Below are 21,151 nucleotides of genomic sequence, written 5' to 3'. Positions count from 1 at the left end.
ATATATTGTTTATTGAAGATGTAAAAATGCATTTACAGGACAAATTAATAATAAATTAAGAAGGAAAGAATAAACAGAGAATAATTCTGCCACAACAATACGGAAGGAAATATTTATACAAATCCACAATACAAAGATTTTTCTTTATGCTATTTTCTTTTCTTTAGCTATTTTTTATGCATATGATGTTTACTAAATATAATTAACAGCTGTACTATGTATTGGTTTTTGATGCAAAATGTCATCTTTAAAATATCTCTAATTCTTCCTGAACATCCCAGTTTTATCCCAGTAATTTTTTTCTAAATTTTCCAGCACACTATTCAATAGAAACAAGGGTAAAACAAATGTTACACTGAACATATTCAAAACAGAGTAACATACACTACTAGTCAAAACAGTTTTGAACAGTAAGATTTTTAATGTTCTTTAAAGAAGTCTCTTCTGCACAAAACAGTACAATGTTGACATATTTTTACTGTTTAAAACAACTGTTTTCTATTTGAATATATTTAAAAATGTAATTTATTCCTGTGATTTCAAAGCTGAATTTTTAGCATCATTACTCCAGTCACATAATCCTTCAGAAATCATTCTAATGATTTGCTGCTCAAAAAAAAAAAACAGAATTGTTTCAGGTTTCTTTGATGAATAGAAAGTTCAGAAGAACAGCATTTATCTGAAAAAGAAATCTTTTGTAACATTATAAATGTCTTTATCATTAATTTTAAACAATTTAAAGCATTCTTGCTAAATAAAAGTATTAATTTCTATAATTTATTAAAAAAAAGATACTGACTCTAAACTTTTGAATGTTATATAGTGTATAATGTTACAAAAGCTTTTTATTTCAGATAAATTCTGATCTTAGGATCTTTCTATTCATTACAGAATCCTGACATAATGTACTCAGCTGTTTTAAATATTGATAATAAAAAAAGTTTCTTGAACAGCAAATCAGCATATTAAAATGATTATGACAATAATTGTGACACTGAAGACTGGAGTAATGATGCTAAAAATTTAGCTTTGATCACAGGAATAAATTACATTTTAAACTATATTCAAATAGAAAGCAGTTATTTCAAATAGTAAAAATATTTACAAAATGGTACTGTTTTTGCTGTACTGGGTGAGCAAACGAGACTTCTTTACAAAAAAACAACATGAAAAATCTGGTAAGTACTTTCTTACTTCGCCGTTGATATAAAATGTGTTTATGTTAGTATATGATAGCACATACAAATTTGATTTGAGTAGTAGTCTAACAACTTTATTTTAAAACAGGTCTTGTTTTGTGTCACGCACACGACGTCACCCAGCGTCGGCCCATGACGCTGCGTCTCTTTGTTGGCCCAGCAGCAGCGTCGCTCCTCTGTTGTTGTTTTCTCTGCTGCTAGAAAAACTGGAATGCTAGCAAGCTAAAGTATTCTCGTTTTGTTCTGCCCTATCTGCCAAATACTAAACATCAAACTTATCCCACTTGGCGTGTCGCCACATTAAACGCAACCCAGTCATGGACTCGGACGAGGGTTACAATTACGAATTCGACGACGAGGAAGAGGAATGCAGCGAAGACAGCGGCGAAGAGGAGACCGCGGACGACACCCTGGAGCTCGGCGAGGTGGAGTTGGTTGATCCCGTGGTGGCCGGCGGAGACCGAGACGACTGCGGGGAGACGGGAGGCAGCGGCCTCGGGCCCGGCCATGATGAGGAAGACTACCGCTTTGAAGTTCTAACCGCCGAACAGATCCTGCAGCATATGGTGGAGTGTATCAGGGAGGTCAACGAGGTCATCCAGGTAAGTGTTTTTAGGGCTTCCCCTAATCTCAGATCACCCGTTATAACAAAAGAGGAGATTTTTACATGCTTCTGGGAAACTTTGCCCCCCGTTGACAACAGGAGAGACGTGAAAATGCATCAGCTGTTCCCCTTTGAACCAGATTTTAAAATAATCTTTGTTACGTCAACTAAATAAATATACGGCTAAGACCACAGATATGAAGGGGAAGCTTTGCGTCAACCCTGCCTTTTCCATGTCCTTAACACATCCAGTAATGACATAAGATGCTTAACCAGCTTCTCGTTCACCTGCATACAAAATCAGACTGATAAGTCACATTATATGCGGTTTACTTAAGCAAAACTACATTTGTATTGGCATGTGAACGCATGACAACCCAAGTTGCATATAAAGTAAAATAATAATGTTGTAATTCGCTCTATTTTATTAGAACCCCTTGTTCCTGGTCACACTAGCTTAGTAAGCTAACCTACATACAGCACAATTTAAGTACACGGGAGACTACATTGCGATGTCTTAATATTTTTCACACGTCTTCCAGGCAGGTTGTTCATACTCTGATGAAGAAGGTGTCGTCTTCATCATCTGTTAAGATGGGATATAGGTCAGGTCGCGTTAGCATGTGAGTTACCTAGTTGCTCCCGACAACAACATGGCGGAACCGATGCTTCATCATGGCTGGTTATGTTTGATTAAACAGTACAAAAATAGCCCATCAAAGTGAATTTGAGTAATGATTTATGTTTGCTTTCTGCTGCAGTGTCATAGCCACAGGCTTTCCAGAGTATTAACTGTCTCCTGAAGCTCGACATTTCACTCTGCGTCCCGCAGTTTGTTTTGTTTATGCTGGTTAATTTCCAAATTTTGTGCTAATTGAGAGATACATTTCAGAGTATCTGCTGTGTGTTTTGTCCCTGTACAGTTCAAGCTTGCTTTTTACCATTTTAAAAAGAAACCAAAGAAAACCTTGGTTTAGTTCAGGAACGTCAGATTAGGGTGTTTGCAAATCCTGAAGGTTATGCTGGTCATGTCTCCCTTCATCCCTTTGGATTGCCTGTCAGTATGCACCTTGACATGTTAGCCCACATAACCTTTTTGGAGTAATGTAGTACAGGCTTTGTCTCCCTGACAGGCTCTCTGTTGTCTAAACACAGTGGGAATCACATCACTGCTGCTCCTTGGCGTGTTGTTCTTCATGACATAAACCCAATTAGCAGTTATTTAGGCTTTAATTAGACTGGTAATTTGTCACATAATGATAAATCAGTAAACTTTCCTTTGATGTATGGATGTGTCAGGATAGGAGAATATTTAGCTGAGATACAACTGTTTGAAAATCTGGAATTTGAGGGTGCAAAAAAAAAAAAAAAATCAAAAGATTGAGAAAATCGCCTTTAAAGTTGTCCAAATGAAGTTTTTAGCAATGCATATTAGTAATCAAAAATTAAGTTTTTATATTTATTTATGGTAGGACATTTACAAAATCTTTATGGAACGTGATCTTTACTTAATATCCTAATTGTTTTTGGCATAAAAGAAAAATCTACAATTTTGACCTATACAATGAATTTTTGGCTATTGCTACAAATATACTTGTGGTCCAGGATCGCATTTTAAGCAGAAAAGTGGGTGTTTGTAACCATGGATATTAAATACATTTGTAGTCTACCTATCTGTTTATCAATCTATCTATCAATCTGTCCATCTATCTATATTGGTGACAGCATTATGAAAAGTTTAAATACAAATCTTTAAATGCAAGTAGAGTGTCTAATTTAATGTTTCAGATAACTTTTGTGAAAATACATGATCAGAATATGGATGAAATGCTCTAATTTCATTCAGCATAACAGATATTTTTATGTAAAATTGATGAAAACAGCATGCTTATTCTGACCTGTTCCTGTTAAGTATTTAAAGAGAATTTAATGGTGACCAAAATTATTAGAACTAGTATTAGAATTTATTAGCACTAGTATTTTCACCAGCTATAAAATGGTTTTAATTCAGTTATTTCTATCTTTTATCTGATCTCATCATCATCATCATCCAGTCTGTCTGGAATGACATGAAGAAACAAACTGGGACTAAATCCAAAAGAACTGTGGTAATGTCTTCAAGATGCTTCAATAAACCTACCTGTCAAAGTTAATGTCATTAATAGATTTTCTTTTATCAGTTAACTTCTATTAACTAAATTAAATCAACATTTGGTGTGACCATCCTTTGCGTCTAAAGCAGCTTTTGCCCTAGATGCTCTTGCACATAGTTTTTCAGGTAGGTTTTTTGAAGGTTGGTAGGTTTCTCAGTTTGTTTGTTTCTTCATGTCATTCCAGACACACTGTATGATGATGATGAGATCAGATGTCTATGTGGAGCACTGGCTGTTGTCAGACTACTTGTGCAAACAAAACAAATCTCACTGGATTATTACAATTAATGGTAGAATGAATATTTGGGAATGTAAACTGATATTTCCTACTGACACACTATAGAAAAAGATAGGAATAACTAAGTTAAAACCATTTTTAGCTGGTGAAAATACTAGTGTTCCAATCATTTTGGACACCACTGTACTTTTTTTTTCTTTCAATGTGTTAAAAGATGTATGCCTATGTCTCGTTACAGAATCCTGCTACAATCACTAGAATATTACTTAGTCATTTCAACTGGGACAAAGAAAAGCTGATGGAAAGGTAACAGTTCTGTCTGTTGTTTCTTCCCACCAGATTTTTACTCAGCTAACACCTGTCTTTATTCAGGAGTAAATGAGAAAATTCTGCTGTTTATCTCTTTGCAGGTACTTCGATGGTAACCTGGACAAGCTATTTTCAGAGTGTCACGTTATAAACCCCAGCAAGAAGTCTCGGACACGCCTCATGAACACAAGATCGTCGGCGCAGGACATGCCATGTCAGATCTGCTATCTCAACTATCCTAACTCGGTCAGTGCCCCCCCAGCCGAATCGCTTTCATTGCCGCTGATTAATCCATTTCCACAGCTGCTGTGCTGATAGCTTATTAGCAGGCTCACACGGAATCTGTGCCCGGAAATGGAATGTCGGTCGTTCACACAGTTTTGAACATTCACTTTCCTTGGAATGCTCTTTAATAGGCATTTCGGCTAATTTGATTGTAGTTTCAGCCTTTAAAAAGTGTAGTACTCTCAGCTCCATTTAACACATGCTATTGTTTTCTTAAAGGAATAGTTCACCCAAAAATGAAAATGCTGTTATTAATTAGTCTTCCAAATCCGTAAAACCTTCAGAACACAAATTAGGATATATATATTTTTTAAATCTGGGAGCTCTCTCAACACACAGAAACGTAGGCGTCGAACTGTCCTGGGAGAGAAGAAACTGTTGAATAAAGTAGTTGCACACAAAAGTATTCTCGTAGCTTCATAAAATTACAGTGATGTTACGTAGACTATTTTAACGACATCCTTACTACGTTTCTGTACCTTGACCGTGGTAGGACCCTTGCTGTCTGGAGGGTCATAAAACTCCCAGATTTCATCAGAAATATCATAATTTGTGTTCTGAAGATGAACAAAGGTCTTAAGGGTTTGGAACGACATTTAAGGTGAGTAATTCATGAAAGAATTTTTAAGTGAACTACCCCTTTAAAAGTTTTTTAAAAGTCTCTTATGCTTACCAAGGCTGCATTTATGCAAAGATATCAAAGATATAAAAATTGTGAAATATTATAAGATTAGATTTGCTTATTCTGTGCTGTCAGGTAATGCAATTTAGAATAGCAGTTTTCTAATTTAATATTTTAAAATTTAATTTGTTCGTCTGATTTTTTCATGTTCAGTGTAACAAGTGGATTCTTAAGAAAAGTTTCTTTCTATTTTCACAGTTAAAAACAGTTCTTTAAAAATTTCACAGACACCAAATTGTAGTCTATTTTTTAGTGTACAGAATTCCATTAGAATTCCATATTTACTCAGAAAATCAGCAGTAAGCAACGTCTGCAGATTCCGTCTGTGCCCTTTTTTTTTTTCAGTGAATCTGTTAAATCGATTGGAAGTGTGAACAGATTGTTTACCACATGGATGGGGCGCTGTTGCATTGTGGAATATGTGAAGGTGGTATGCAGTTTTATTTTGACAAATCTGTGTTTTCATGTTTGCCACTCTGTGCTACACACTACAGTGTCTCAGCCGGCAAGAAGGATTTCTAATGAGCTCCTTTCACCAGTAATCTCTTCACTGGATTACTCAAATTATACACAATGCAACTGAGGAGAAGAACAGGCGGGTCTTCGGATTTGCAGGGAACCTTGAGAAATGTGTGTGTCAGTGAAAGGATAGATTTAATGTGGCATTGCACGCATGTATTGTTTTGATCAGCTTTGTCATGAGAGCCAGCAACTGTCTGAAAGAAAACTCTGGATTAAGCAGCAGGGATTTGGAAACTGTTCTATTTATTGCTTTGAAATCGTGACTGTGAACTATTTAACTGTAACGTCAACCAGGAAGTCCCTGTCTCACGGCTTGTCTGCTTAAAATAAAGGAGCCATTGGGGCAACTCGATACAGCAAACTTATCAGTTTGAGGTTAAGAGTACTGCTTAACTAAGAGCTTTAATCTGATTGCGGATGCATTTAAACTTTAAGTCAGTTTATTGGGACGTTGGGTTGAATTGTCATTTCGATGGTAATGTGTTGCTTCATAAAGCTGACCACCACTCGGCTCCCATGAGATGTTCCCTAAATACCATTAGGACTGTCTGCACAGTGCTATTAAACTACTTGTGATGTTGTTGTAAGCAGTGCTCTGCTTGCGTCAGTCCTACCACAAATATTAAGCTGATTTGTTCATGCCGCGTTGTCTGTTGTCCTAAGAGAGAGAACCAGGCATTTACTACCGGGGGGCCTGAGACTATAAAACGCATGACAAAGGGATACTTTGTAGGAGCAGTAGATAATTCCTACGGCTGACTCTTCTGTCACCTGCTCAGACCTGATTTGTTAGATCCCTATCTGAGCCAAAAAACAGCCTTGTTGGTTGTATCGATCTGTTGGACAGAACAAGGCTCATTGTGTTTCATGAGCACACAGCAATGGATAGCTGTAGGATTGGTTTCGTTGCTTTTTTTTTTTTGGTTTAATGTTTTGCAGTGCTTGCCATTTGTATTCTGTGTTATTGAGTCACTGTTGCAGGAGCCACCGTAAAAGAAGAAATGTATTACTGACTATTAGAAATAGACATTTACGCTACTCTACACTACACTACTTACTTACACTAAAGATTGCTTGTGTTATTAATTGTAACCTTTTCTAAATGTGGATTTGCTGTTGGTTGTTCTTTTGCAGTACTTCACTGGTCTGGAATGTGGGCACAAGTTCTGCATGCAGTGCTGGGGTGATTACTTAACCACCAAAATCATAGAGGAAGGAATGGGACAGGTACATATTCCAACTCTTAGTACATGGAACCTTTGATGCCATGATACCAAAATGAATTGATTGAAATATTGAATTCACAGTGCCACATAAACAACTAATACAAACACATTTTTATTTAAAAAGTTGAAAAGTAGTAAACAAAATTAAAGGGATGGTTCACCTGTAAATGAAAACCCACTCTCATGTCGTTCCAAACCCGTTAGACATTCGTTCAACTTTGCAACACCAACTGAGATATTTTTGATGAAATCTGACAGCTTTCTGACCCTGCATAGACAGCAATGCAGCTGACACATTCAAGGCCCAGGAAGGTAGTAATGACATTGTTAAAATTGTCCATGTGATATCAGTGGAGAATACCTTTTTGTGAGCAAAAAAAAACACGAATAACAACTTAATTCTACAATTCTTCTTTTCTATCAGTGTTCACCGCCATTACCGAGAGTATCACGATGCATGAGTGTGATCCTACTGACGCAGGAGGCGGCATTCTGACATAGAACTCGCATGTAATTAATGACAGAATTTTAATTTTGGATAAACTATCCCTTTAATAATATACACAACAATTTAAAAGTCTGGGGTCGGCAAGATTCATTTTCTGAAAGTCTCTTATGCTCACTAAGGCTGCATTTATTTGATTAAAAGTACGGTAAAAACAATATTTACATATATATTTACATTTCAAATTACTGTTTTATTTTAATATTTTAACGTTTTATTTTTGTCAGCAGCCATTACTGCAGTTTTAGTGTCATGTAACCCTTTAGAAACATTTCTAATGCTCATTTAGAAAGTTAAGAAATTATTATTACCAATGTTTTCTTTTTTGTGGAAACCTTGGTACTTTTTTCAAATTTTTTTTTTTGATGAATAGAAAATATTTACTGCCATTTTTGATTTATTTAATGCATTCTTGTTAAATGGAAGTACTGATTTCTTTGGGAAAAAAGGGTCTGACTGATCCCATCCCAAACATTTGAACGGTAGTGTAGCCTTCAGGTCATCTAAGTAATTTTGTAATTGCTAAATTTGCTTGTAATTATGAATTTAAAAAAGAATAGCAGTGTCAGTATCGCTTGCTTAATAATATAAACATAATTTGCAGCCAGTGCATTTACACTTCAAAGTTTAAATGTTTTGAAACACTTTGGCTTTTCTCCTGATTATTTATGTCTCAAAATGACCATAACAGGCTGTGTTTACATTTATTGCTTGCAAAGTCAGGCATTTTGACCAGGAAGTGCATTTGAAATTGACATGTGGAAATCACACACAAACACATGAGGCCTGTAAGTCTCATAGATTGATGTACATACTGCAGCTATTTCATATTTAGCAGTTCAACTATTCAAACTGGCTATTGCAGATTTTTTTTTCTGTGTCAACTGACGTTGAGTCTGTTTCTCTGACCTGTTGTAACACAAGCTTGTTTGTTTCCATTCTAGACCATTTCTTGTCCTGCTCATAGCTGTGATATTCTGGTGGATGACAACACAGTCATGTAAGTGTTTGAGAAATAAATCAATATTTATAGAAAGACTCATGTAAATTGTTTTTTTATTTATTTTTAAGCAAAGGAAGTTCTCTCTGCAGCCACACTTTTGTATGTAGGCAGTTGTGTAATTATGTACCACATATCTTAATCTCAGTATTGAAATTGTTTCAAAAATCACGTCATTATAATTTCTCCCATTTATTTTTGTAAGAGAAATCTCCACTCTCATACTGTTTTGAAAAAAAAGAAGTGTTTTTGGGTTTATTGTTCCTCGGCTCAGCCATGAAATAGTGCGTCCTAAAGTATATTATGGCTATCCTAGTTGAGCTGATAGAGTTTATTCCTAGTCAGAAGTAGGACACTCTGTTTCCCTGTCTTGCTGGAGGTGTGAGTCACAACACGGCACCTCCTGTCGATTCAATTAGATTATTTTGGATTCGCACAGCTGTCTTAACCTACATATGATCTCCCTGCTGCTTTTGTCATGCAGGTACAGGGTCTGATCCTTTTGTATACACTTTGTGCCCTTTGGTGGAAATTAAAAACAGTATTTAAGCATGTATGTCTGTTTTTCCGTAAACTAAATATATGTCTATTCTTTCAACAGGCGACTGATTACAGATTCAAAAGTGAAGTTGAAGTACCAGCATTTAATAACCAATAGTTTTGTAGAGGTATGATTTCATTCCATTATGTTATATATTGTGGTCTGAAATTTTGATACTACAGAAAATCTGTTCTTTTTTGTCGCAAATAAATAAAAGCTTTAAGAGTTTCGCCAATTTAGAATAAAGTTGTAGGTAAAAATTAAGAAATGTTTAAGATTACTTCAAGATTCTTTGTAAAAAGGTCATGCTTCCTGGTTTTTATTGAAACACAAGACATTTATCAAATAATGCTTGATAACATGAATCATTAGCATTTAGTTGTGATTTCTTCTCTTCCTCTGCAGTGTAACCGACTGTTAAAATGGTGTCCAGCACCTGACTGTCATCATGTTGTCAAAGTACAGTACCCAGATGCCAAACCTGTACGGTGCAAGTGTGGTCGGCAGTTTTGGTAAGACACTGCACTGCTAATGAGATCAAATACTTTTGGAACATGACCTCAGATCAGTTTTAGGGCTTCCACCAGCTCAGGGAAAACCCTGTGACACTAGAACTCAGGAGACATGTTCCCTAGATTGCACTGGTAATCTCATCCAGCTTTCACAACTACCTGTTCATTTTGGGAAGCAAAGAGTCATTAGGGCAAAGAGCATGCTTATTTGATAAATTCAGTAAATGTATTTTGAATATTGTGAAAATATTATTACTTATTTTAAAAACAAATGATGTATTTTATCATTTTAAAGAGATCAAGTCTTATTTGTGTTCATAATATTTGTGCTTGTTTTTCAGCTTCAACTGTGGAGAAAATTGGCACGATCCAGTGAAGTGTAAGGTGTGTTGAGACAACATTGTATGTTTAAAATCTGTAAGACCAACTGGAATTGCACAACAATACTATCAGTGTTTATATATAAATATGTTGAGTCATGGCTTTGTGTTATTGTACTTTTTTTTTTTTTGAAGCATTTCATTGTCAAAAATACCTGTTTTTCAAAGTTAAAGGGCTAGTTCACCCAAAAATTACAATTCTGTCATTAATTGCTCACCCTTATGTCGCTCCAAACCTGTAAGACCTTGTTCATCTTCAGAATACAAATTAAGAAATTTTTGATGAAATCGGAAATCTTTCTGAGATTTTATGAAGCTATGGAAAATACTTTTTGTGCCCAAAGAAAACAAAAATAACGACTTTACTCAACAATTTCTTCTGAATAACGTCATTATTTGTGTTTTCTTTGTGCACAAAAAGTAATCTTGTAGCTTCATAACATTACCACTGATGTCACATGGACTATTTTATCAATGTCCTTACTACCTTTCTGGGCTTTAAATGTTTCAGTCGTGTTGCTATCTATGCAGGGATTTCATGAAAAATATCTTAATTTGTGTTCCGAAGATAAACAGCGGTCTTACGGGTTTGGAATCACATGAGTGCGAGTAATTAATGACAGAATTTTTATTTTTGGGTGAACTATCCCTTTAAGCACAGTTTTGTTTGTTTTTTCTGGCTGACAAACTTAGGTCATACTCTTTCATAAATACCCTTATTTATTTAGGTTCTCTTGAACTCCAAAACCCTGTATAAACACCCATTCTCTCTAAATACTGAGGCAAAATGAGTAGAATGCCCCTTTCCAATGCCATTCATAGACATCCATCCATGTTTAGGACAGGGCTAAAAAAAAAAAAAAAGTAATGCATATTTTAAGTGTAGCAATTTCAGTAGAAAGCAGGGGAACATGTTGATTTGGTATGGCAAGTGTTTTTCTATCTGAACAAAGAAAGCTAACAGACTGCCACCTCTCCAACTCTCAGCATTAAGAGGCTCTTCAGAGACTTGTCTTGTTATTGTGGGGGTAGTCTTGGCAAAAACAAAGGAAGCTTCTAGTCCCTTGTGCTTCTCATATGGGGATTACAATCATCTTCCAGTGAGAGAGAACATTTAACCCTTCATAAGCAACTGACACAACTCCTAAACATGTTGTTTTTATGTAATATTCTGTCACGAATACCTCATTTTTTAGTTGTCCTAATTGTTATTGGTGAATTGATTCCCATATGTCGTCCTCTTGTTCCCAGTGGTTAAGAAAATGGATTAAAAAATGTGATGATGACAGTGAGACATCAAACTGGATTGCAGCAAATACAAAGGTCAGTGGTTAGGCTTGCTTTGTTGTGGTAAAGTTTTCCCTGTGTGTTCTGATGACCCAGAAGAACAACTTTCTTCCTGTTGTGTCGCAGGAATGTCCAAAATGCCACGTCACCATAGAAAAAGATGGTGGCTGCAACCACATGGTGTGCCGGAACCAGAACTGCAAAGCAGAGTTCTGCTGGGTTTGCCTGGGGCCCTGGGAGCCACATGGCTCTGCTTGGTAGGTCCAGATCTTTATATTCTAGTGTTTTTTTTATTTTTATTATTGGTTAAGGTTATTAGACCTTATATTAACAGTCAAAAATATATTAATATTAAAGTATGTATCTGCAAGGATCATGTATTTCAGTAATTCCCAACCCAGTTTCTTAAGTTTCTGTCAATCCTAATGATTAGCCACTTATTGTAACTAGCTAATAATCAATTTCATTGATTTAGTACGTGATCTTTAAACTTGCTGATCACATTTTTATGATGCAGAAAACGCGAGCATGTGCGACGGTATGGCAAATATGAAAAGCTCAGTGGTTACAAGGTGTGTTTAATTTAACCCACTTTATTAAATAACTCCTGGACAGCCAGGATTAACAGCTGCACTTCTTCCACTTTCTTCTGAACCTTTCTTTAAAGGGTTCCCCAGGTATTAAGACTTATATGGCTTACTATAATGTAAATGTCTCTTACTGAAATATGTAGTGGAAAACCCACTTATGTTATTTAAAAAATCCACATTGTTTTTTTTTATACATATTTTGGACTATAAGAGGCGCCAATTTTGGAATGATGAAAAACATTGCAATCGAACAAAATGGAGCTACAAGTGCTACCTGTTGCTATTTTTACTGCAACACAACTTGGAAAATAAAATACTGATACGATGACCACAGCTAGTGAAAGAGCTTACAGGTGGCAATGGATATAAGCATAGGCTTAAACCAAATGCCTTACCATAGTTGTTCCTCAAAATGAGTCTAAATGCCCTGGATATCGAGTGAGATCTGTGCCGAGAAACTCCTTAAGTGGCTGCAGTGTCATGACAAACATCGGCATGTTTACATCCTGCCAGGATGCCATCTAGCGTTTCTTGTCTCTGCCATTTGTAAGCTCTTTCAGTAGCTGTAGTCTACTAAAAACTTAAAAGGCATCAGGGCTAAAGTGGAGAGAACACAGACTTGGGTCTTTATAAAGTTTTCTTCATCCACAGGCATCTTCCCATTGTTTTCTCCTCCTCTTATCGCTAGGAAAGCAGTACAAATCTATATTGCTTTTCTTGCCCTGAAAAAGACTGAAAATTACAACCAAAAGCCGTGCAGTGTGGCATCGTATCAGTATTTTATTTTCCGAGTTGTGTTGGTAAAAGTAGCAATAGGTAGTGCCACTATCTCACGATTGCAATCATTTAACATAATCGAAATAATGGTGCTCTCCAGTCCAAGATATGTTTAAAACGATGTGGATTTTTCAAAGAATGTAAATCTTTAATAGGTTTTCTACTACATATTTCAGTAAGAGAAATCATTTACGTTATATTTACCAAACTAGTCTTGATACCCGGGGTTCCCTTTCACACAAATGCGTTCCCTTCATTAAAGCTTCAAGTAAAGAGTTGCCAAATGTCCTAAAAAAAAGCAACCTGGTGTGTGTAGTTTATACAGTGGACAGACAGAATTATAATAATTAAAACAATTTAAGATAATTATGTTTAATATACACCTGAAGGTTGCAATTAATGTAAATTTGTCATTGTCACAGCACTATAATTTGCACCTAGTTGGCAATCCACCATCAAGGTTATTGTGTTATTATTATATTTTAATGTCAGAAATTTCTGGTCACAGGATTTAATCATAAATCATTTTTCTTTTCTCTTTTTAAAGACCTAATAAGAGAATAAAAAATAAGAATACTTTTTGGAAAATTATTTAATCTTTTTATTTTATTTTATGTTATTTTATTTATGTATGTATTTATTTTTCTTCCCCCCAAGCAGGATTGTTGTATGTTGTCTGCCTTTGAAATTGAATCCTGAATTAATGTGAATTGACAGCAGTTTAGAAGCTTTCACAAATACTTAAAACACAAACATATTTTCATTCCTATAAATTTACAGTGAGGGAAAAAATTATTTGATTCCCTGCTGATTTTGTACATTTGCCCACTGACAAAGAAATAATTTGTCTATTTTAATGGTAGGTTTATTTGAACAATGAGAGACAGAATAACAACAAAAAAATCCAGAAAAACTCATTTAAAAAAAGGTATAAATTGATTGCATTTTAATGAGTAAAGTAAGTATTTGACAAAACATGACTTACTAGTACTTGGTGGCAAAACTTGTTGGCAATCACAGACGTAAGGTTGGCCACCAGGTTTGCACACATCTCAGGAGGGATTTTGTCCCACTCCTCTTTGCAAATCTTCTCCAAGTCATTAAGGTTTCAAGGCTGATGTTTGGCAACTCAAACCTTCAGCTCCCTCCAAAGATTTTCTATGGGATTAAGGTCTGGAGACTGGCTAGACCACTCCAGGACCTTCATGTGCTTCTTCTTAAGCCACTTCTTTGTTGCCTTGGCCGTGTGTTTTGGGTCATTGTCATGCTGGAATACCCATCCACGACCCATTTTCAGTGCCCTGGCTGAGGGAAGTAGGTTCTCACCCAAGATTTGACGGTACATGGCCCTGTCCATCGTCCCTTTAATGCGATGCAGTTGTGTCCCCTTAGCAGAAAAACAACCCCAAAGCATAATGTTTCCACCTCCATGTTTGACAGTGGGGATGGTGTTCTTGGGGTCATAGGCAGCATTCCTCCTCCTCCAAACACGGCGAGTTGAGTTGATGCCAAAGACCTTGATTTTGGTCTAATCTGACCACGACACTTTCACCCAGTTCTCCTCTGAATCGTTCAGATGTTCATTAGCAAACTTCAGCAAATGTACAAAATCAGCAGGGTAGCAATTTTTTTCCCTCACTGTTTTTTTATTTCTGTGTTTATGTAAGCTTTTTGAACCAAACACACCTAAATAGAACTGTCCACCATCAAATGCGACTATGAACTCCCCGAACTCTCTCAGATAAACCTATATGCTCCTCATCTACCTTTTCCCAAGCAAACATTTTCATATGCACATCTTTGATCAACAGGTCCCACTTAAACTTGAGAGCTCAAAGGCTAGCTTTCTCCTCCTCCTCGTTCCGTAGAGTCATCTGTTTACAAATAACTTGCAAACATCACTTTAAAAAAACATAGAGTGACTCATTAAGCTGGAGACCACAGAAAAATTCAGACGGTTTAATGTTTCGTTATGTTTGTAAACATTTTTGTTGAATTTTATATTTGTTTGTTGATGTCTAAAACATTATTGGCTAATATCATTATTTCTTGAATGTGTTTTGATCCATAGGTACAACTGTAATCGTTACAACGAGGATGATGCCAAGGCAGCCCGGGATGCTCAAGAGGCAAGTCATGTCAGTCCATTTGTGCTAATGTCTGAACATTCGAATTGTGGTCTCATTATTAAACATTAAAAAAAAAAAAATGTGTGTGTTGTACAGCGCTCCAGAGCAGCCCTGCAGCGGTACCTGTTCTACTGCAACCGCTACATGAATCACATGCAGAGCCTGCGCTTCGAGCACAAGCTGTACGCCCAGGTCAAACAGAAGATGGAGGAGATGCAGCAGCACAACATGTCGTGGATCGAGGTGCAGTTCCTGAAGAAAGCTGTGGATGTGCTGTGCCAGTGCCGCTCCACGCTCATGTTCACCTACGTCTTTGCGTTCTACCTCAAGAAGAACAACCAGTCTATCATCTTCGAGGTAAAACAGAGATGATCATTTCGGTATTGAATTGTGTTGTAAACACATAAATAATGTCATTTTAAATGTTTTGTGGTTTGTGTTTACACCCAGAATAACCAGGCAGATCTGGAGAATGCCACAGAGGTTCTGTCTGGATACCTGGAACGAGACATCTCCCAAGATTCTCTGCAGGACATTAAGCAGAAAGTACAAGATAAATATAGGCAAGTGTACAAATTTAAGGGATAATTCACCCAAAAATTAAAATGGTCATGATTTACCTCATGTCGTTCCCAAACTGTAGGACTTTTTATCCCCAAATCATCACTTTGGGGTTAAAAAATATATTTTGAAGAATGTTGGTAACCAAATGGTTTCTGTTTCTTTTGACTTCCATTGTTTGGCCAAAAAATACAATGAAAGTCTAAAACCGAAGGTGTTTGATTCTTAGCTATCTTTAAAATGTGTAGAAATGCATACAGCTTTGGAAAGACATGAGGGTGAGTAAATGATGACAGTTTACATTTTTGGGGGAACTCCCTTTTGAGAGAAACTGTAACATTTATCTGCATATGACATGGATTTAAAGGAAAAATTCACCCAAACATGAGTCACTCACCCTTAAGCCATCCTAGTTGTATATGACTTTCTTCTTTCGGAGAATTACAATCAGAGTTATATTATAAAAATGTCCTGGCTCTTCCAAGCTTTATAATGGAAGTGAATGGCTGTTGAGATTCAATAGTTCAATAGAAGTCCAATAAAGTGCATTCACCCATCATAAAATCTTGTAATCTCTAGCTTCCGCTAACAGTCATACACACACGTTCATGAGAGAGTGGTGTTCCAGCAGATAACGTAGGACGTAGGCGTAGTGTAAGCTCTGGTGAGAATGTGCTAGTCTCACAAGAACCAAGTTTTGCTTACAGAAAAAAGAAAACCAGTATTGGCATATATCGAAATCTTCCGACATGTTTCTTTACAAATTCTATTTTTGTACCCTTAATTTAGCACCTGATCAGTCTTTTTTTGTTCTGTGTTCGTCACTTATGGTGCGTTCACACCGCACACTTTGTCTGCGTCAGGCAACGCTCCCAACACATCTAGTTTGACGCATATACGTTGAAGCTTGCAACGCTTGCTTTTTGGTACGTTCACACCGCACACGTCAGGCAACGCTCTGTCCCTCAGACTCCTCCACCGCTTTTTGCACTCTTCCCCTGAATAAACCATGGGAAACTAGTAGGGACTGGACATTTTGGAATCTTCTCATGACCATGTTTCACTAGATAACGAAATGGAAAATAATTGCGTTGAGAAAAGATTTGATAACTTACCTGACATCCCGATCTCTTCAGCAATCTTCATCCAAGTTCCTTTTCATTCCTAACTTTATACAACAACGAGGACGGATCATACAATTATCTGCGATTGCAGACGGCTACAATGAGCTTTTGTTTTCCATTGTTGATATTATTTTTTTTCTGCTCCCGCTTCATTCAAGATACGTGTGGTGACGTCGCTACAGTGAGACGCTCTGATTGGTTGACGCACTGCGTCAAGTCCGTCAAAAGTTCAGTTAGCTGAACTTCTGCGTTGCTTGCGTTTGCTGCGTTGACGCTTGAAACGCAGGTAACGCTTGAAAAGTTGACGGATCCAACGCACAACGCACCGCAGAGCCTCTGACGGACCTCTGACGGACTCAACCATAGACTTTACATGTAATCTTGCCGCAACTGACGCTGATGTTTGGGGCGGTGTGAACGCACCATTACACTACATTGTCATCTGGAACACCACTCTCTCGTGAACATGTGTATGACAGTTAGCCGAAGCTCGAGATTACAATTTATAAAGTTTTAAATATGGATATTTTTCTTACACAAACGCTTCGATTCCCTTCAGAAGGCCTTTATTAGCCGTGTGGAGTATATTATGATGGATTTATGCACTTTTCATTGGACTTCTGTTGGACGATTGAATATCAACAGCCATTCACTGCAATTATAAAGCTTGGAAGAGCCAGGATATTTTTAGTTATAACTCCGATGTATTCTTCTAAAAGAAGAAAGTCATGTACACACAAGTACAAATAATTGAATAAATCATGGGGTAATTTTAATTTTGGGGTGAACTGTCCCTTTAAAACCAATCTAAGTCCAACAACAAAAAACAATATTCCTTTATTTGGTACAAAATATGGTATTTTCTGAAAAAAGTTCCTAAATTAATTAGTGCTGTCAAATGATTAATAAAATAAAAATAATGTTTGTATTTATGTATATAAATAAACACATGAATGTATATATTTAAGAAAAAAATTAAAAATATATATAATATCAATTATATGAATATAAATATGTACATGTAAATATTTTTTTTTAAATATAGGGAGGGTGTGTGTGTATTTATATATACATAATAAATATACACAGTATACACACCAGTGGTGTGCGGTGGTCTTCTGGAATGAGGAGGCAAAGTCCTCAGTTTTTTATTTTTTAAATCAAATGTAAATTCTTGTCCCAGTCACATTTTCTTGGTTAAATAAACATTACTTACAGAAATAAATGATAGAAAAAAAATCGTATATTTTTACTTTAACATCGTAATTAATATTCTATTTATTAAAGCCAAGTATGTATCTCAAGTATTTTACATTTATTCCAAAATAATAACTCAAGGCAGTAACAACTAACTGGTTAACTTTTCAGATCATCCGTCATGAAAGCTTGTAAACACTGGTCACAGACGCAGAGTTGATTACTCACTAAAAACTCCCACAGATCATGCTATTTCAAGTCCTATTTTGATGTAACAAAGTGGTTATATCTAAGTGTGTGAGCTGTTTACTTGCTTTTCAAAATTAGTCTTCCCAATGACGCCATTATATTGTTCATTCAGACTGATTCGCGAATGGGCATGAACACAAGAGGCAGGATTTATCGCATAAACCAATCACAGCCGAATAAAACGATCATATCACGATTGAGGCACTGCTTCCTCTCACGTGACTTTCCCCCATTCATTCTCAATTACCCCCCAAAAAAGTCACCACACACTTAGGGTGGTCTGTTCAAAGTCAGTGGGCAGGGGAAGCGAGTGAGACAGGAACTCCAGCTAAAATGTACCTGCTGGTGTCGCTGTTGGACAATGTTTACTTAAAAAAAAATCGTGATTTATACACTTTTAGACACTGCCTCTTTTGCCTCCTCTGAGGAAACGCCCTGATACACACAAAGATTTTATAAACAAAAACTTTTATTTTGGAAGCGATCAATCATTTGACAGCCCTAAAGTGCTCTAAATATTTTAAAATATCTATCATAAAATACTTGCCTATAAATGTAAAAATTCATAGAGATGTTGTTTTGTTAGAAAATCTTGTGCATTTAAATTCCCTTCCTTGACATAAAACAACTTTTATTTCATTCCAAGTGTTTTTTGGTTTATAACAGTCAATGTTTTGCTGCTCCTGTGTGCAGATACTGTGAGAGCAGACGGAGAGTGCTGCTGCAACACGTACATGAAGGTTATGACAAAGACCTGTGGGAGTACATCGAGGATTGAGGCTACATCTCCACACCACAGACTCTCGGAGACAAACTCCACCCATTAGAGCGCTGATGCAATGACAAAAGAGCAGCACAGACCTCTGCTGCCTCCTCCCCCGGCAAAACCGCCCTGCATCGCATAACTTTTCCAGATTTTTGTTTTGAAGAAAAGCATAAGAGTAAATTATATTTAAATGACAAAGTTAGAATATTAAAAATTAAAATATTACATGTTCAACAGTATTGTTAGCAGCGTGAAGCGCAAGACAAAGAGGCGAAATATCTTCCTTTTGCTTGCATTGTAAGATCTTGCCCTCGGAAATCTGTTCCCTCCTTATCAGTTACGTTTGTGGACGTGTTTCTGTTTGACTTTTTATTTTATATACTCTTTTTGTGTGTGGAAAATGGACTTTGTTTTCAAAATGGCTTTAATTCATTCTGACCATGTCTGGCGAGATCCGTCTTTGGGTCGCTGAGTGTCAGTCGATCGGTTGATTGCAAGGAGGCGACTTTTCAGCTTACAGACGTTAGTGGAATAGAACACAAAAAACACCAAAAAAAAAAAAAAGGAAAGATGACAAAATCGGTATTTTTCAATTTGTAAATAATGCATATGCATGGAAGTTAAAGAGTAAGAGTGGCATGTGTTTGCATCATTTTTAAAAGATATTTATCTTTACAAATATAAAAAAAAAATGTATATTTGCTGTGTAGATTGAGTGTCTTTCCCTATCTTGGATCGGTTTGGACTTGACACATGCTTGACGTAAATCGGGAGCTCGTGTCTCTCCCTCCGCTCCTCCCCTTTGCTCCACAGGGACTGAGCAGGGCTACATTCTGCCAAATCGAGCAGATCATGCCAAGGTGGCGCTTTTCTGCCTACTAGGAGTTTTTCGAGAGCTTCTGGCTTTACGCTCGGAGGAAATGGGGGTAGTTTAATGTTCGCTGCTTTTTCCAAAAGTTTTAAAACAGAACAGTGGTTTCCTCTGCTCTGCCTCCTTTGCTGTTATCCTCCTCTCTCCTCCCTCCTAGTATCATAATATGATTTTAAGAGTTATATGAATAATTTCTGAGAGCCAAACTGAGTGACATTCACTCATATAACCTTTTATATTTTTTCTTTTTGTCTCTCTGAAGTTCATTCTTCGATCCCGACCCTGGCTCGACACGCACGTTGATGAAATTGTACCGACAGGCCCGTTGAGCTGCTTTCTTGACATCTGTTGTCAAGTGTTCCAACTGAGCCATTGACAAACAGGGTTAGGCATTTTCCACATGATCGATTCTTTTGCACACCGCAGAACTAGTAGTCGGAAGCCACTGTTATCTCTCCTGCTTTAATTCATTTTGTGTAAAATAATCACACCTTTGCACCCGGGATGGTTTCCAAAGGGCCGTTCGAGTCATGATATAGTTTGCAGGGAATATGTGATGTAACCTTCGTACTGTGATGTTGCATTTGTGTACACTTTGTTCATGCAAAATTGTACAAATTGTGTGTGGACGCACCGTGACCATCGTTGAAGCACTGAGACCCTGTCATCAGGGGTACAGGGGTGGGGTTCTGGGATAGACACAGGTGGGACAGTGTCATTGCAGATCAAGTTGGCGTATTCAGACAACACCAAAGTGTCAATCTCAAACTGGTGATTTTAGTTTTTTGTTTGTTTGTTTGTTTCTCCCCCTCTCACTTTCTGCTGGAAGTATGACTCGTATATTGGCTTTTCTTTCTTCTTTTTTTTATACTTCAAATGCGCTCCTAGAATGCATTTTTTTTTTCATTCAAAGTAATAGCGGCCTGTTAATCCTTTTGCTTTGTGTGCTGGGAATGATTGCAATTTTTGTGATGTAAGTCTTTGTAATATGCCATGGATGAGTGCTGAGATGGTCTTCCAGGTATAACACACTTTGACTATTAAATGCAGAACAAGAAATAGGAAAATCTGGGAAGTTTGGCTATTTATTTTGTAGGAACACGGTGTGATCTACAAAACATGGTTCTACTGCCCCAGTATGCAGCTTTAGTGTGTGTTTTAACTGTCCCCTTCCGGCCACTTTGCTTCTCAGTTACGCCTATTTGATCATGTCTGCTAGCTCATGAGCATCCAAATTTAACATTGACGGTAACAAAAAGCAGCTACTCTCATTTTGTTGAGACATCCAAAAACTTTTAATACTTTTCTACATGTATCCTTTTCTTTATTCAATTAAATTTTTTTTTGATTTCTTATATACATAGTGTACAAATGTGTAAGAAATTAGTTGTCCGTTTTGAAGAAAACAAATATTAAAGTGCAAAATGTTGCAAACATTGCTTTA

General features: G+C 36.7%; 1 protein-coding gene across 2 annotated transcripts; it reads left to right on the top strand.

Annotated features, from left to right (window-relative positions):
- The first annotated feature begins 804 nt into the window (after positions 1-804).
- arih1 (ariadne ubiquitin-conjugating enzyme E2 binding protein homolog 1 (Drosophila)) lies at positions 805-21,151 on the top strand. 2 transcript variants are annotated; one of them, XM_073850289.1, is made up of 14 exons: positions 805-1,801; positions 4,433-4,500; positions 4,605-4,749; positions 7,127-7,219; positions 8,668-8,723; positions 9,325-9,391; positions 9,670-9,776; positions 10,118-10,160; positions 11,408-11,479; positions 11,570-11,700; positions 14,882-14,948; positions 15,036-15,296; positions 15,390-15,502; positions 18,764-21,151. In XM_073850289.1, exons 1-14 carry the CDS (start codon positions 1,517-1,519, stop codon positions 18,846-18,848), a joined length of 1,593 nt encoding a protein of 530 aa, XP_073706390.1. In that variant the 5' UTR covers positions 805-1,516; the 3' UTR covers positions 18,849-21,151. The 2 variants fall into 2 exon arrangements, with proteins under 2 accessions (XP_073706390.1, XP_073706391.1); XM_073850290.1 differs by having other exon boundaries at positions 808-1,801; positions 14,882-14,939.

The sequence above is a fragment of the Garra rufa genome, chromosome 11 (genome assembly GCF_049309525.1).
Source record: "Garra rufa chromosome 11, GarRuf1.0, whole genome shotgun sequence".
Taxonomy (NCBI): Eukaryota; Metazoa; Chordata; class Actinopteri; order Cypriniformes; family Cyprinidae; genus Garra; species Garra rufa.
Note: the sequence above shows the minus strand (reverse complement) of the source record. Positions and strands in the feature narration are given on the sequence as shown.

Excerpts from the sequence above, each read along its gene's own strand:
- arih1 (XM_073850289.1), top strand. The coding sequence starts at position 1,517 with ATGGACTCGGACGAGGGTTACAATTACGAATTCGACGACGAGGAAGAG. Across the intron at positions 4,750-7,126 it reads ATCTCAACTATCCTAACTCG|TACTTCACTGGTCTGGAATG; the intron begins GTCAGTGCCCCC and ends GTTCTTTTGCAG. Across the intron at positions 11,701-14,881 it reads GAGCCACATGGCTCTGCTTG|GTACAACTGTAATCGTTACA; the intron begins GTAGGTCCAGAT and ends TTTGATCCATAG.